The sequence below is a fragment of the Lontra canadensis genome, unplaced genomic scaffold, assembly GCF_010015895.1.
Source record: "Lontra canadensis isolate GAN:19392208 unplaced genomic scaffold, GSC_riverotter_1.0 scaffold2, whole genome shotgun sequence".
In the NCBI taxonomy this organism is placed as follows: domain Eukaryota; kingdom Metazoa; phylum Chordata; class Mammalia; order Carnivora; family Mustelidae; genus Lontra; species Lontra canadensis.
This window is the reverse complement of record NW_022630996.1, coordinates 40,745,860-40,763,018: the sequence shown is the minus strand read 5'-3', so window position 1 is coordinate 40,763,018 and position 17,159 is coordinate 40,745,860. Positions and strand designations below refer to the sequence as shown.

Here is a 17,159-nt window from a genome sequence, read left to right as displayed (position 1 = left end):
ATAGATCCATACTTTACTCACACATACAGGTGTGGTGTAGTTTCTGTTCCACTAAGTACTGCTTTTTATTTTAAGAAGGTAAGACTCAGTCCATTGTAAAATGCTCTGTAAAAATTGACTTTTATACCTTTATGTGAAAATCTGATTACTTTTGTAAAATTTTAGAAAGGGTAATTCTTAATTCCTTTTATTTTGTATTTATATTGTTTCAACGTTTATATTGTTAAATTCAACAATTTATATTGTTTCAACGTTCCTCAAAAGTTGCAAAATTATTCTTTGCCTAGGAAGAGGAGAATGTGCCCAGTGCTCCTGATCCTCCAAGTCAGCATTTACGTGGGCATGGAACAGGCTTTTGCTTTGATTCCAGGTAATTTTTTTCTTTCCTGTGTAGAATTTGGATTATGTAGATGAGTGGTTCTCAAAGTATGGTCCCTGGAAACTTATTAGAAATGCATATGATCAGGCTGTACCCCAGACCTCCTGAACCTGAAACTCTTGGTGTGGGTCCCAACAATATGTACTTTTTTTTTTTTTTTTCCCTTTTAAGAGAGAGCATGAGCAGGGGGGAGGGACTGAGGGAGAGGGAGAAGCAGACTCCTGGCTGAGCAGGGAGCTTGACCTTGGGGACTCTATCCCAGGACCCTGAGGTGACAGCCTGAGCCAAAGGCAGACACCTAACCTACTAGCCACCCAGGCATTCCAGCAATAATATGTTTTAACACATGTTCTCGATGATGCTGATGGATGCGGTACTTTGAGAACTGGTGCTAATCAATACTTGCAGTTGTTAAGCTCAAATGAATACACTGTTGGGAGATACTAAGTTCCGTTTATCTTTATAGTTTTACAGAAGGTATTTTCTGTTAATTAAAAATTGAGGAATTCTTGTTAATAACCTTCATTTTATGTAATAATGCTTGCATTTTTTGGGATTTTAATGAAAATGTTTTTGTTACTTTGTGAAACTCAATTTAGAGGCTTTATCAGTGATTTACACAATTGTCAGTAGCAAGTATTTTAGAAGCAGAAAGAGGTTTCTGAAGTAACTGAAGACTTTCAAGCTAAGTTATTTAGGGTGAGTTACTAGAAAAATATAATGTCATATCTTGAGGATACTGCTATTAGAAATTTTACTTATTAGAAATAATGTAATTCTTTCATTTTCCTATTTCTTGAAGCTTTGATGTTCACAAGAAGTGTCCCCTCTGTGAATTAATGTTCCCTCCCAACTATGATCAGAGCAAATTTGAAGAACACGTTGAAAGTCACTGGAAGGTGTGCCCCATGTGCAGCGAGCAGTTCCCTCCTGACTATGACCAGCAGGGCTTTGAAAGGCATGTGCAGACCCATTTTGATCAGAATGTTTTAAATTTTGACTAGTTACTTTTTATTCTGAGTTAGTAATACAGTTTAGCAATTAAAAAAAAAAATCACCTCAAATAGACCACTATGGAGACCACAAGGTATCATTTCCGCACACCCTCTCTCTGCCATTCTTTTTTGAACAAGTGCGACTTTTGAGTTTCATGTTTGTTACTAGGGTCAGGGTCTGTCTGTAGCTTATCAGTAAATAAAATTGTAACCCCTGTTAATTTTACCAGCTTAAGAAAAGCTTTTCTGTGTTTGTATCTTTATTTATTCCCATTTGCAAAACTATATGAATAAAGGAGATGGATTATTTACTGTTACAGGCTGAAAAAATATATATGTAGTGTGTCATTTAGCATATTTAGAAGTTTCTGTTGACCTCGTTGATTGAGCATGACTACTAAATATTATGTAACAAAAGTAACTTATCATTAGTCTTGCAAATTCTTTGAATACAGAAACTTCCATAATTTAGCCCGTGAAAGGATGGTTTTTTCACTTCCTTTAGAAATGGAAATGCATGTAGAATGAGCTCACGTGCTTGCAGTATAGCACATACCTTTTTATATTTAAAATGTTGCTTTAGGATTAGAAGGCATATTTTGCTAATTTTATGACTAAAACATTTTAGAATTACCTGAATAATTATTTTTAAGCCATCTTGAAGTTGTATTTCTACCTAATGGGAAAATGGAACAAGATAGGTTAGTGCAGTTGTTTCATATTAAATGATCTACTAAATGGTGGTGTTGGTGGCATAAAATCACAGAAAATGTATCCATATCTTTTTCACATTTTCTTGATTAAAAATGTGATGTATAAACACAAATCAATGTGTTATATCTCTGTATAGTATTCTCATTAACATTAAAGAGGACACATTTTTTTGGAGATGTGTAATTTGGTTGTCAGATTTATTTGCGATAGCTTTTCGAACTTTTTTCACCTTAGTCTGGGCTTTTAAACAAATTTCTGAATGGTATTTCTCTTAAAATATGAATGTTAAAAATTTACTGACTTTGATTTTGCTGCTTTTGTAGTTACCCAAATATTTAAGCTTTGTCTTAAGCAAATAAGCTAGGATGTTAACCTAATATTCAGTGTGGCGGCATTTCAGTGTGCTCTGTGTGGACTGCATACACATCATCTTGCTTGTGTTTGTTTCTGAAAGCAGAATTTGTATTGCTGGACTCCTTAAAAATAATTTTGGAGTGTAGGGCAAAACAAGCGATGGCTGACTGGAAGGCTCCTTTGAAGACTCCATGTCTGTCTTCTGTTCCTGGGAGATGCAGGTAAAATACGGTCAATGGTAGCATTTTTGTGTTGCATCAGTTAATGATGGAGCATGCCAACCTTAAAACTATCCTTCCAGTGTTAGAGTGGTAACGAACATTAATGAAAATAAAGAGCCATGTTTATTTTGGGTCAGAGGCAGTTTATTTTAAATGTGATTTCATTTACATTTATAAGCAGCTTTTTTGGACAGCAATTTCGATTAAGTTGCCTTCAGTTCTAAAACAAACCTCTGTTGCTTTCAAACTTAATGTGCTCTGTCCCCAGCAAAACATATGAAAATATAATTTAAAGCACAGTTTTCACAGACACAGTACAATACATTCACTATACACGGTATAACAAAATATTCCCGTCCTTACCTGTTTAGTAATACTGTCACAATGAGTAAGTAAATAGAAATCGAATTTGTTTTAGAGTTGAAAGAAATTGAACATGCACAATGACTATTTATGACTGTTTAGCTGTTGAACTACTGCTCCAGCCTGAATTCTTGCACTAGAAGGAGCAAAGCTACGTAACAACTGCCGGCCCAAAACAATTACGGTCAATTGCAGGCGGACACGAAATATCCACGTGGGGCCTTCTATGCACCAGCTAGCTGCTTCTCGTGTCTGGATCACCCTTTTGAACATGTAAGATAACACTGTATATTCAGGACCAAGACCACTCTTCAGAGATCTGAGGAAATTTTTAGAGGGCAGTGTCTTTATAAATACTTTAAAATCCCTCATTATGAGGGATTCCCAACTTAAGAATATAGAAGCTTACCCATCTGGCCAGCAGAACGGTCATCTTTCGAACTGTCTGAAAAATTGAGGGAGGGACACCTGCTTCCCAGCTGTAAGACTTCCATCACATGAGAACATGGGAAGAAGCAATTCAAGCTTGCTTTTCACCAGTTTTGTGGGCAGTTAGCCATCTCAGAGCAATTTTTATTGCATAATGAGGCAATTGGTAAACTCTTGCATGTTTAAGGAATAGCACTTGGGAGAAAAGAACACTCAAGGCATGATGGTATTGTTGGTGAGAAAACTTCAGGAATGGTCCAGACGTAGGTCACTCTAATGGGTCATATTAGTCACTCTTTGACCACCTGCTGCAAGAAGCACTTAATTGTCAATAAGGCTCAATTTCATATTTCAGCAAAATGTTTTATAAAGCTAAACAGACATTTCCAGTGGGAATACAGACCTCTACAATGTGATGGAAAATGTGCCTTTAAAAAAAAGTCTAAAAACACAATGACCATGAAAAGGAGGCAATAAGGGGTCTTAACAAAAATGTTCTCTTTGAAACATGCTTGGAATTTTATTTGCAACCCACAGTTTGTTAGGGCAGTGGTTGCAAGAATTGGCAATACATAAAACAGTAACTCTGTTGGCAATAGAGAACTACAAAGTGCTTTAAAACTTCACCTAAAGATGAAGATAGAACTAAATTTCACACACACAAAATTTGCACTTAAGTATTTCAAAGTGTTTTCTAACAGATTTTAGGGAAAAGTATCTCACTAAACTGGTATCTTGGTCCAGAAATATCAATAGGCATAAACAATCCCTTGCACCCAGCAGGCACTCAATGAATGTGTGTTAAATTAATGAGTGAACTGAATAGATTATTCTGTACAAAAATGCCATTTATAACACTAAATGATTGGTAAGTCAGATGGCAAGATTTTCAGCTTTTTAAGGGGCAGAAGGATTTGCAAGATAATATAAAACACAGAAAGCACACCTTTTATGTATGTTATTTAAATATGAAAATATTTTTAGCATATTATGTTAAACATTCTTATTTATATTTCCATTACCTAAAGTCTTTCTACTCACAAATACTAACTCCATTATGTAAGGCATGGTAACCAGTTTGATAATGAAGGTATTATTTTGGTTTTGAACATAGTGAGTTGATGTGTTGAAAAACTTCAATCACATTACAATCTTGGAAAAAAAAAATCTCAGTGTCAGCCCCTCCCCACCCCCTCCCCCCAGTTGATATCACTGCAATACAACTAAATAATATGCAACATGCCCTCAATTTTATTGTTTTGGGGGAAATGTGCTGAAGAACCTAGAGCTTTTTTTGTTTAGCACCTTATATCAAAGTAATGAAAATGAGTATGATGATTACATGTGCAAAATGTACAAAATCATTAACTCTACAAAGATACATCATTCCAAAATTACAGAAAAAATTTTAAAGCATGCATTTAATTCTTTAAAGGGTTGCTGAATGCTTCCCCTGAAAAAAGGTGGCTGTTTTCAAAATCAGCAACTGCTGGTGAGGGTTTCTTGGCACAGTTATGACCAGCATGTTATTGCTGCATTTTCCTGATAATCTCAGCCGACACCGGGGGATGGAAATTGATTGTATGGTGCCGCAGGCCCTGAGCTGTCTTGTAACTCTTACCACAACGACATTTGAATGGTTTGCGGACACGAATCTGCGTTCTGTGACCATTCTTAGCGTGGTACTTTATGCCATTCACATTCTGTGGAGAAGACAAAACATCACCTATTAGATGAGATCAAAATGTGTCAGAGGGGGGAAACCTTGGTGTGGTTCTGGATTACAGTTGGACATCTCCTGGATGGCAGGTGTGTACACAGTAGGCTTTGCATGAACTCCCATCTTAAGCGGTCGTATGTGTGGGCTGTGCAGACTGGGTTGCAAACTGTGCCTCAGTTACTCTGAAAATGAAAGTACTGGCTTCTTCAAATGTTACACAGAATATATAAAATATATACGTAATATATATTCCTTATATATGTATAAAGAAGCACAGTTCTCTCTGCCTGGAACTTTGCTTCCTGTCTGGATTTTTCTACTTGGAAGGACATTACTAACAGTTACATTAACATATCCTCAGGATGGCCAAAAAATTGTCTTTTTGAAGAAAAAACAGGGCAGTGGAATTCGGAATTCAGGACATCTGTAAACCCTTGATATAGAAACACAGCTTGTGTTTGCTTCCAGACAGCTATGAGTATATCTTACCTAGAATTTTTGTCCGTTTTCTACTTGCCCAAATCATGCCCTTAGCACGGCTGTGTTAGTAAGTGAGCACCCACGGGCAGACTGGGCCTTGTGTTTATGTCGAGGGGGGCCAGGCAAGGATGGCATACATTCATTTCCACGCCGGGTTCTACCATCAGGACCTACCTGCCCTGATGAGGAAATGGAACCAGTCAAGGGACAACTAACTTTTTAGAGGTGCTTCTCAAAATGCCACTCCAGATACAGTCACGAAACAGTCTGGACACCCAGCTGGGCCATATTGTTCTGATTCTATTTGATCTTTGCTGTCAGTATTCAGACCTGAGTAAGTACAATACATGACACGCCCTTGATATAAAAACCACAACTTTCAATTTCCTGCAGGCCTTAATGTTCAAACTGGGGTGTGATGAGAAAGAAAATGGAAAACAAAACCAGAAGGTGGGGCATGTGGGGGTGGTAATGTTAGGGTAGAAAGTAAAGCCACTCCTAGCTGCATGGTGACACCAGATGCCACTCGCTCCTGACTGGACTCAGCGTGGCTGCCCAGACAACACCTGGGATGAGTCAGGTGGGAATCAAATCTTTTGACCCTCTCTATTAAAGCATGTGTGTCCAGTGTAGGGAACTGCTGAAATTTAGAAAATACAAAGGGACATAAAGAACGGATATAATCACTAATATCTGAGGTCTCCTTTCAGTATTTTCCCCATGAGAGAGCTGAGACTGGATTCATCATTACTTATTTTTTTTGAAAGAAGGATTTTTTGATGGCAGGATTTTATTCCATTTCCCTATTGTTAGAAATACAGTATTTCACAAATTTGTGCTGACTATAAGTAATGTGATGAACATGAGTTTTTGCATCCCTGGTCATATGCCTGGGATACATTTCTTGGGACAATTATGGACCTAAAGAATATGGACATTTTTTAAAAGTTCTGGATTATTTATTGCCAAGTTGCAGTCCAGAAAGGATGTCAGTTAAGCCAGGGCTTCTGATGGGACCCTTTGGAAAGGCAAGGAGGTTTAGATCCACTGAGGGGAGAATGCCTTAAGTGCCCTTCTCGGAAAACCTTCAGCAACACACCTGCCTGGTTGTGTATCTAGACATCAGAGGCCAAGTTTCCTTCATGGTGCCAATACCGTCAGCCTTCCCCATGTAGCACAGGGACCCTTTCAGAGAAACTTCCCAGGGGACAGCGTGTTCTGTTTTCTAGTTCTTAAAAGTAGCAAAATGCCTTTAGTTTTAACAACTCTAATATTAAACTATCAAAGGGAAAAAAGGTCAAAGCACTAGTGGTCAGTTGGGGGGGGGGGCTCACACTGTCCTCCTCCCCATGCATTTTGCCTCTGTTCCTTTATCTTGAGAGTATCTACTTGTCTAAGATCTGTGCCTGGTGCTGAGAGGGGTGTATGAGCTGTATGGACCCTTGGGGTGCTAAGGTAGTAAGTGCTCTCCAGTGATAAGAACAGAGCTTGTGGAAAGGTCAGGGGATGGAACTTCAGTCTATGAGTGGGGAAATCAGTCTGGGAGACTGGTGAGGGCTTCCCAGAGGAGGTGGCATTTGAGCTGTGCTGCAAGACATGAGGGTAATTCAAATGAGAGGTACTGATGGAGGAGGGGAAGGGGGCATCCTAGGCAGAGGGACTAATAAGGGAAACAGCATGGAGACTAGCTGTCCTACTGGGCCCCTCTCCTGCCCTACTCATTAGGAAGTCTGGAAAGTTAGATAACCTCATCTTCTGCTTCTGCAAATGCCAAGAAATGGTGAGATGAGCTGATCTGGAGTCTGTGCCCAAGAGGCCAGTGGTGGGCAAGGAGTGAGGTAAGTCTGAAGTGAGCCCTGGCTCATAAACAACATGGCGGCACTTCTGGATTCTGCCTGACCCATAGCACACCGGCTCATTAGCCCTTCCTCAAACCAATCCCGCAGTCCAGCAATCCCGCAGTCAGTAGGATGCAGTGGTTAGCACGAGAGAATACCACTTTCCTGTGGCCAGTAACTTCCCAGCAGAAAGGTCATACTAGGGAACATGACCACACTCTCAAGCCAGCAGTTCAGGAGGATTGGTTACATGTTTGTCCTTGTCCCCTGTATCATGCATGACTAGGCATGCTGGCCCAGAAAAGGAAACTCACACTTCCCTCACGGAAACTGGGACCACCAATTGGTGACCATGTCATTTGTCAGCTGATGGTGCTGAAGCAGGCGGCCTCCACAGCCCAGGCCTCGCTCAGTTTTCTTTTGGCCTTCCGTGCAGAAAGAACACTCAGGCCCCCGTCAGCCCAGATGTAGACAACTGCAGGAGAAGTTGCTGGAAACCCAGGAAAAACAGCAGCAAAAGACTAATGACAAACAAGTGACCAGGGTGGGGGGTGGTTGGGAAGGCTGTGAGGAAGGCGGGAGTGCCTCCTCTTCAGCCAGAATAAAGGTTGTGGCTTCTCCCCTTCACTCACCCCCCCTGTTTTGGGCCGGCCTCAGTCTGGGCATGATCTCCCTCCTTCAACATAGTGGACGTGCATGACCTCCTTTAAACCAGCGTCCGGATGCTCAAGAGAAGGCAGCAGACAGCCCGGCCCTGAGAAACGGCTCCGTGAAGCCGCAGGGAGAGACGTGGCACCTGGTGAGCAGGCAGGAATCAAGGACAGAAAACTCTCGTCTAGCTTTCTCTACTTTGAAACAAAACAAAACAAGAAAAGGAGAACTCGGCAATGTACGGTCTACCTTCCAGCAAAACGAGCTTGTCTGGCAATCCCTACGCTTTTCCGCCTCCCAAAGAAACGTTGCCTTTCCTCCTCTCCGCCTTCCATGTCCCTGACAGAAATCCCTGACACACTAAACGGACGCATGCCACTCTGGGTCCCGTTCTGCCCCAGCAGCTCCCGTGCCCCAAGGGGATGCTCACACCTCCGCCAGGGTGTCTTGGTTTTAAACACAGCACATTCAGACTTTCCATGAGATTCCATGAGAACGTGGTCGCCTGGTTTCCATAGGCAAAGCCCTGGCCACTTTTAGATCAGCAGCTGGTACAAAAAATACTGAAATAGGGTTTTTGGTTTGGTTTGTTTGGTTTAGTGTTCAGAAACATATGCATGTTTCTGATGCATTATGAGAAATGCCTCTGCTATTACGACACATCTTTCAAGCCTTTTTTAAAAAAGTCAGTCCGCTGAGCTATGGGTAAATTAGCATATCGTCAAATGTACCACATTGGTTCCTGATTTTTCTGTCTCCCAGTTGGAGTTTAAAAGAGGTGCTAACACCTCAGGAGAAAGCGTGCACATTTGCTTTTTAAGTTGCCCTCTGGACCGACCCTTGAATGTTGTTGTCTCTTTCATTGTTTTGTTCCTTTGAGTTTTCTTAACCGAAAATTTAGTGTCCCTGGCCACTCTTGACACCCAGTCAGCCTCTCAAAGACACGGGTTCTGTGTCCAGTATTACGGACAGGGAGCTGAAGTGGGCGGTTTGGTAAGAAAAATACCAAAGCCCCCCTTTCTCCTGGTCTTTCATGCCAGTCGTGGGGCTGTGGGGAAGGGAGCAAGAGCTTCCTCTGCTGAAAGCTGAGAACCCTACGTCTACCCCTTTGAAGGTTTCAAGGTCATCCTCTGTGAGCCGCCTGCATAGCCGACACTGGGGAAGTATGGCAAATATATGGGCGACACACTTTGATATCTGATAGGACGTGAGTCTGAAGAACATCAAAGACACGATCCTGCCACCAAACCCTTCTTTTGACCTAGAGCTCCCACCTGGATCAGCAAAAGGGAAAGGAAAGCCCCACCAAACCCCCAGAAACCAGGGGCCTGCCTGTCCCCCAGGCCTGTGTCTCCGCGAAGACCAGGCGCATGGAGGGCCCAGGAGAGGAAGGCGTCGGAAGCGAGGAGCCGCTCCCCAGTGCAGGCCTGCCCCTTTCCGCACAGTGAATGCAGTTAATGCCAGGTGAGGCAGTCCTGCTTTTACCTTGTATCTCTTTTTGCATCCGGGAACTGGGCAGGCAAAAGGCTTCTCCTCGCCTCCGTTCATGCACATGGAGCTGAGGATGGCTTCAGAGCTAATGGCGCTCTCCGTGGTCCAGGACTCATCGCTGTCCGACTCCTCATAATCCACCTCCTCCTCATCGTACTCACTGCCTGTGGGGCCAGAAAAGAGCAAGGACAGTCAGCAGCGGCCCTGGCCCCTGGTCCCCTCCAGTGTGCTCCCCCTGCATCCCCCAGGGCAGAAGGAACGCAGTGACCAGATGGGCAGCTCCTAGGCACAAAGGGACCACCCTGGGGGCAGAGGCCAGATGAAGGGTTTCTCTAGGGCTCAGGCAGGGCTGGGAATTCGCTGAGCAAGAGCGTGGAAACTGGGGCAGGCCAGTGTGTCACTGCAGAGGGGCTGCATAGCCTCTGGAACCCAAACCACAGATAACCAAGGCTGATGGACACCCCTGCCCCGACACAGACACGCTGTGTCTGACACGCCGGTGCACAGGAGTCTGTCCCCAGAGTTTCATGCTCATCGGCCTAGTAAATGCAAAAGTCTGTGGGAGGGGATTACATTCTACACTTATCAGGTATCTGCATTTCGGTGGGAATTCCTCTCAAATCTTTTTCTTTATAGCTAAAGCTAAGAAGACCATGAGAAACTTTGGAAATAAAAGGGGCTTATCCCCAGCTCAGGGGCAGCAGGGACAGACATCCTGAGGCTCTGAGCCAAACTCATGGTCAGAATACCAGGTTCCAGCTCACGGAAGGCCAAGTAACTCCGACCATGTCTGTCACCAGGGACAGACACCTGTCTCCCTGGCTATACCCAGCATTCCCTGGGAGGGCGGGCTGCCCCATCCCAGCTCAGATCGGAGGAGAGGATTCACTTGTATTCCCAAGCTTAAGAGCTCTGCTCAGAATGGAGTTAAAAATTTTGACTTCACGGACTTCTGGTAAGGATGGTGGGGATGGAGAACCACTTCGACAAGCAGCCGCTTTTTTGCTCTTTTTTTAATGAGGCCCAAAGCCATTTATTTTGAGCTCTTGCACAATACAACCCTGAAGGACATAATTCTACAGATCATAAACAGTGTAAAATAATATGTTGACAAGTCTTAATGCATTTACAAGCCCCGTGGAATAAATAGGAATTATAGCACAACATTAATAAGAATTATATGGTAGCAATTACAGTTGTGAAATTCATCCCCCAGGTGTGAGGCTAAATGGCACCAGGGGCCTGCCTGGGTGCTTCGTGGTCTGTCTCTGCTACATCAATTATTTCAACACCAAATATTGGCATTTTTATTGGGTTTCATTTTAATAGGCATTAATAAGATTGTTTCAAGAGCCAACTGAGCCAGGCACAAGGACGCCGGCCCCTGAAGCGAACACTTAAAAGGACCTAGGAAGGAAGGAAGGGACCTCAAGTTGACTGCCTCTTGTGTTTTGGGCACATCCCATGCATCATCTCATGCAACAGGCCAGCGGCCCTGGGAGGTGGGGAGGACTGTCACTTCCCTGAACACGAGGAAACCGAGTCCGGAGAGGTTCAAGAGCTTACGAACTTTCAATTGGCTATTTGGGGGTACTGCTTCTCTCCTGTCTTGCTTCCTGGCTGCTAAAGCCAGCAGCAACACGAGGGGTCCCTTTCGACCTCCTTTGAGTTGCTGGTTCTTCACCATCTACCACTCAGATGGAATTCGGGGCGGTCTTGAAACGGGTTTTGAAACCCATTTAGAAACTCTTGGGTGGTACAGAAAAAAACAATTTGGTAAAAGGAGGTTTTGGAATTAAATGTGGGTTTCCATAACTCCGCCGTGTTCGGCTGTAGCCCCCAGAAAGAAGAGACCCAGTTCGGAAAGGTTTGTACGAGACAAGGCAGGGGTGTCCTTGGCCATGTTTCCGAGTCTGTGAGCAAATTTCGAGATCTGTTTTTAAGTAGGGCATTGTTTAGGACATTTTGCTCTTAAACAAATGCCACATGCTGGTGTCCTTTAAATTGCTTGTTAGAAAACTATAAATGCTATTTCACAAAGCTCCTCCAGCAGGACTTCAGAAAGTTAGAATGACTAATTTACCCATCTAATTGGGCTAATCTGTGAACCTGAATACCAGGAACCATGTAACATTTACAACTGGGTGGGGGGTGGTGCTCAGACCAAGGGAGGATTAATGAAGCCCAGCAGAAGATAAAACTTCAAAACTCCACTGGATCAAAAGGAGCCAGACCCCGAGGGCTTGATGCTGTGGACACAGTCGCCTGGAAACCATGCGGCATCCAGCCCCTAGTGGGGCGGGTTGGGGGACCACACAGTCCATCCGAGTCAGGATGCACTTCCCTGGCTACCTGGGCCACCTGTTCCAGGCACTGCTGTGCTACAAGGTCCTCTGGGTGCTCTGGGTAACTGTCCCCTGGTTGGGGGCTCAAAAATGACCTGCTTGTACTCAATTCTGTCCTGTAACAAAGAGTTGAGTGTAGACCTGGGTTCACGTCTCGCGCATGTCGGCTGGGTGACCAGCTCCCGTCATCCACTTTCTCGTCTCTGAAATGGGCACAAATCTCTTCCTCGCAGTTTAAGAATTAGAATTCACGTCTAGAGAACATCAGACACAGGAGGGCCTGCCCACAGTAAGTGCTCAGAAAATGGAGGACAGCATAACGTCGTTTTTATAATGGATGGATGTATGGATTACATGTATGGATTACATATATCTTCTAAAGAAAGGCCTCTTGTGAAACCAGACAAAAACTAACAGAATTCTGAAAGACACGGGAAGCTCCACTACAAGAAATACAAGTGGGACTTCACATCAAGATGGGCTGTGCTGGCCCTGGTCTGCTACTGACAAGCTCTGGGACCCCAGCAAGGGATGTCACCTCTCTGATCTTTAGGCTCCTCACCTGTAACATGGGCCAACACTACCAACCAGCTCTAAAGCTCGTGCTGAAGCATAACTGAATTCCGACTTCTAAAGCAATATACTTAGGACCGTGCCTGGCATATGGTGAGCATTAAAGGAGCATTTGGTACATAAATGAGTCAAAGGTCACAAGGGCAGTTTCCTTATTTTACCCGCTGTTCCTTTGTTCTGGGGTGTGGGGGGTGGGATTCACTGTTTTCAAACAGAACAGTGTGTGCAGGGGCTCTGCTGCTTATCTTAACCGTCCCCCACACATCTGCCCGTCCCCAAACAGCCAGGAGCAGCTGGGGAGCCCGGCCTCCTCCCCAGCTGCCGCCTTCCACTCTGCGGCCGGGGCCCGTGGCAGGTGGAGACAGGCTGCACAGGGCTCCAGAGCCACACATGTGCATGGGGCCGGCCCCTGCCTGGTGTTCACATCTGGAAAACAGGCCGGGGGTGTCCGGCATTAAACATCTGCAGACAACAACCACGCTTCGTCTGCTTTCAAACATCCTGGAACTCCAGGAAGGGCTTGCCCCAAACTGGTTACCTCTGCAGTTACAGAAACAGCCTACAGGAGAAGGAGCCGGGCCCATACCAGCAGGCAGAGGGATGACAAGGAACAAATGCGTTTGTTATGAGCCACCACCACCGAGAATCCATCAAGGGCAACTTTTTGCGCAATTTTCCAAAGGGGTGTGTGTGTGTGTGTGTGTGTATCTAAAGATTTTATTTATTTGTCAGAGAGAGAGATCACAAGTAGGCAGAGAGTTAGGCAGAGAGAGGGGAAGCAGGCTCCCTGCTGAGCAGAGAGCCCGATGCAGGGCTCGATCCCAGGACCCTGAGATCATGACCTAAGCTGAAGGCAGAGGCTTAACCCACTGAGCCACCCCATTCTACTTCCTTGGTGTAAAAGAAGGGGTAAAGGAAGAAGGAAAAAAAAGCCAAAGCAACAGGTACCTATCGTTGTGACTGGGGCAGGGAATGGGGAGGAGAGGATTCTGGGCATGTGAGTCAGGCGGAATCAAGCCCTCTGGGCCCAGAGCAGATAGGTGTCCTGCAAGGCTCTGCTAGGGAGTGCGCAGGGTCGTGGAATTCAAATTACGACAGGAGAAGGTTGGTGCAGGGGACCCCCCTTCTCAGGGTTCCCAGCCTCAAAACTCAGAGCGGGAAAAGGTCATGCTATAGTGTGTCCTCTTTAAGTGGTATCTTCCTTTCCCCACTCTCCCTCTCTCCCCTCTATAAGGCAGCCCCAGATCCCGGCAAGGGTCCTATGGAAAGGGGCTCGGTATTCAGTCACAGAACAGAAAAACACCTGCTGTGTGCCTTCAGCCCCTCCCAATACCTCCCTCATGTTGGGAAGGGCCCAGAGGAAGGGTTCCTCACAATGAAAGAGAAAGCCTACAGACCCTAATTAAGAAAAACAGATGAAAGCCACAGGCCAGTTGCATGGCTTCCAGCAGTGGCCCTGTGTGGGCTGGGCAGTGCCACCGGCAAGTGGACAAGCTGGGAGACGTGGCCCCTGCATTCTGAACCAGACATCAGTTGGCCTGGTGGGATTTCTCTGCCAAACCCATGGTTCTCTATTAGAAGATACACCCCGACGATCTTCAACAGGGCCCGGACAGGGAGGAGCCTGGACCTGCTGGGCACGCAGATGGAGCTCAGCCCAAGCAGCCTCTGTCTTAAGACAGTCACAGCTTTTGCTCCAGCAGCAACGCCCCATGGTGGGGAGGGTCTGTCCCAACACGAGCTCCCCCAGGGGACATGTTCATTTTAGCGCGCAAATGGGCAGAAAGAGACGGTTTTAGAAAGGTATTGTTGACACAAGAACACTGCCTGCTTTTGGCTAGCCTCCTTTTAAGTCATTTGCTTCCCAAATTCCATAGGCCTAAACCTGTGTTTGCTTAGATTTTTCTTTTTAAAGATTTTATTTTAATTAATTATTAATTTGAGAGAGCATGAGCCGGGAGAAAAGAAGAGGCAGAAGCAGGCTCCCCCGTGAGCAAGGAACCCCACATGGGACTCGATCCCAGGACCCGGAGATCATGACCTGAGCTGAAGGCAGACGCTTAACCCACTAAGTCTCCCAGGCGCCCCTTATTTGGATTTCTTAATGAAAACTGTAGCTAAGAAGAAGCAAGTTTTGTTTTACACATGCTCTTCTGGAACCTGAAAGCGCTGGGAGCTGGCTCCGCCATCAAGGATGGGATGCGCTTTTCTCGAGACCAACCTTTGCTTCTCCGTTTTAACGGAGGGCAGAGTGGGGCTTCGGGAAGTAAGGCCACCTGGCTGGAAACAGGCTGGCCACACTGGGACTTGGGGATTTGGTCCCCAAGTCTGTCTCCTTGTTTTCAAACCGAGTATCCTCTGCATGAGGGAGATTGAGATGGGACACACAGAACGGAGCCCTGTGAATCCTGGAGAGGAGGGAAGATGGACACATGACACACAGACCTGCGGGGAGCCGTGGGCTGTGCCTTGGACATCGAGCGGCGGGACCCGGCTCTCCTGGGCATTCGATCAGGCTCTTCTCTTAGACATTATGAATTTTAAATAACACATGGCAATGTCAGAGTTTCTCTAAGGAAACGTAATTTCACCATGCAGTGTCCCACACACACGCTAACCGCCATTGCCGCCCCATGGGTGGAGTTTTCTACTGTCACTGTGCCCAGCTGCGCCGTCCCCATGTGGGGCGGAGCTGGGTGGGACAGCAGCTCTGACAGGCAGCCCCCAGAGCACAACCTGGCAGATAGGATTTCATGAGAAAACAATTACGTTCTGCAGGATTGCCAGGAAAAGCTTACTGGTTGTCAGCAAAGGAAGTAAAACCCCTATCCGGTCTCCTGAGTCACGTGCGATCACAAGGTGGTCTGGTGCCTCTCCACACACATTCAGATTCGCCCGCCTGGACCCACATCACCACCCAGGAGCCCTGCTGAGCGCCTCTACCAACCTTGCTGTCACTCGCCCCAGGAGCCCCCTGAAATCCTGTCTACCTCCCACCAACCTCTGCTCACCTGCCCTCTGCTCACCCCGTTACTCTGTGCACGTGGCCTGCTCTCCATTTCAGCCCCTCTAGTAGTCTCATTCCTTGTATTCATAAACATAAAACACTGACATATAGATAAAAATAAGTCAACCTTTTCCAGAAACCCAACATGCCACATTTTTCCTATAATCCAGATCATTAATATTCATGCAAAAGTGATAACTGCAGTGACAGCAAATTAAAACTCTCCTGGGGTGTCAAATTCTGGCAAATATATTAGCTAAGAGACGCCGCTCTGCCTTATAGATATATCATTGTAAATTAGCTTTAACTGGTACTGACCCACTTTATCAGAGCTGCAGCAGCAACAGTCGAAATGAACTGGCGACATTACGATTTCCTTGGAAGGCAGGCTGAAGGACACGGGCCAAGCCTTGAAAATGCTTGACCTCCTCGCTGCTGGCCTCAGCTCATTCCTGGAACGGCACTCTCCCCCATGTGCTCCTGAACTGCGTAAAGGGTCCTGGCTCTCGAAGCCCGACGTTCCCTTTCCCTCCGAGGACTCAGCCCCTTCTCGCTCATCTGGAGGTGCCTGGTCATTATCTTTGATAATGTGCCCAGGGCTCTGCTTGCCCTTAAGGAGCCGACAACATGTGTTTGTTGAATGAATTAATGGGGAATAGAACTCATGGGTTCTAGTAGTAGAAGGGGACCCAAGATTACACAGTTTGTACTCTATGACCTTTTCTTGACTTAGAAAAAAAGCGAATATATTACATTATCTGCCAGCTTAAGCCTCTCCAGAGGCTTCCCATACTGAGCAGAAACCCAATGCCCGATCATGACCTTATTCCACAGCATACCTGTTCAGAACTTTAATATCTAAAGGACTTTTCCATAAGAAACTTAAATATTTGTGTTTTGTTGAGTGTTCAATTTTACAGCTGTAAGTCTATTGAACACATATTTCTAACTATTCAAATACTACTAAGTAAATCAAAATACTTTTTTCAAGTAAGCTCTGTGCTCAACAGGAGGCCTGAACTTAAGATCCCCAAGATCAAGAGTTGCACGCTCTATCGCACGGGTTGGCCAGGCTCCCCCAAAATTCAATTTTTAAAAATACAGCCTTCATACATTTATCTGTTAATTACAAACCTGGTAACAATTCCATACATTTCAACAGAATTGTGCCAACTCTACCATTTAAGTATTTAAGCCTTGAAATATCTTTAAAACAGACAAATCAGACAAATGATCGCAATGACTATAAAACCTACATTTCATCTATAACACAATTTAGTCCTATAGATTTGTTTTTTTATGATTTTCAACCTTAGCTTTGACCTTCCTGGGGATACCAGAACCTGGCAAGACCTACAAGAAACAAAAGCTGATTCTGACCAACGGAAGGGAGGGTTTCTGAGTTACTGACCCGCTGACGCTCGGTCAGGGTCAAGAGCGAGCCTCCATTTCCCGGGCTGGATGTCTGGGGTCTTCACTCAAGCTTCACTTGCTTAACAGGCAGGATTTTTTAAAGCCCCCGTCTTTCTTATGACATCATGTCTTCAATACAATGACTAGGGCCACTGGAGCTGGCATCTCCTGGGGAAAGGGATTCTG

At 45.1% G+C, this 17,159-nt stretch overlaps 2 protein-coding genes across 8 annotated transcripts in view; one reads left to right on the top strand and one right to left on the bottom strand.

The window, feature by feature from the left end:
• Positions 1–2,271, top strand: part of TAX1BP1 (Tax1 binding protein 1) — an 80,413-nt gene extending 78,142 nt beyond the window's left edge. For all 7 annotated transcript variants that reach the window (XM_032872586.1, XM_032872551.1, XM_032872570.1 and 4 more), the window contains 2 exons: positions 288–370; positions 1,182–2,271. In XM_032872586.1, the coding sequence (XP_032728477.1) occupies positions 288–370; positions 1,182–1,383 (285 nt within the window). In that variant the 3' untranslated portion in view covers positions 1,384–2,271. The remainder of the gene's footprint in view (positions 1–287; positions 371–1,181) is intronic.
• A 1,682-nt stretch (positions 2,272–3,953) lies between these two features.
• JAZF1 (JAZF zinc finger 1) overlaps positions 3,954–17,159 on the bottom strand; it is a 278,681-nt gene continuing 265,475 nt past the window's right edge. The window contains exons 4-5 of the mRNA XM_032872531.1: positions 9,630–9,799; positions 3,954–5,158 (exon numbers count right to left, since the gene is read on the bottom strand). Of these exons, the coding sequence (XP_032728422.1) occupies positions 4,982–5,158; positions 9,630–9,799 (347 nt within the window). The 3' untranslated portion in view covers positions 3,954–4,981. The remainder of the gene's footprint in view (positions 5,159–9,629; positions 9,800–17,159) is intronic.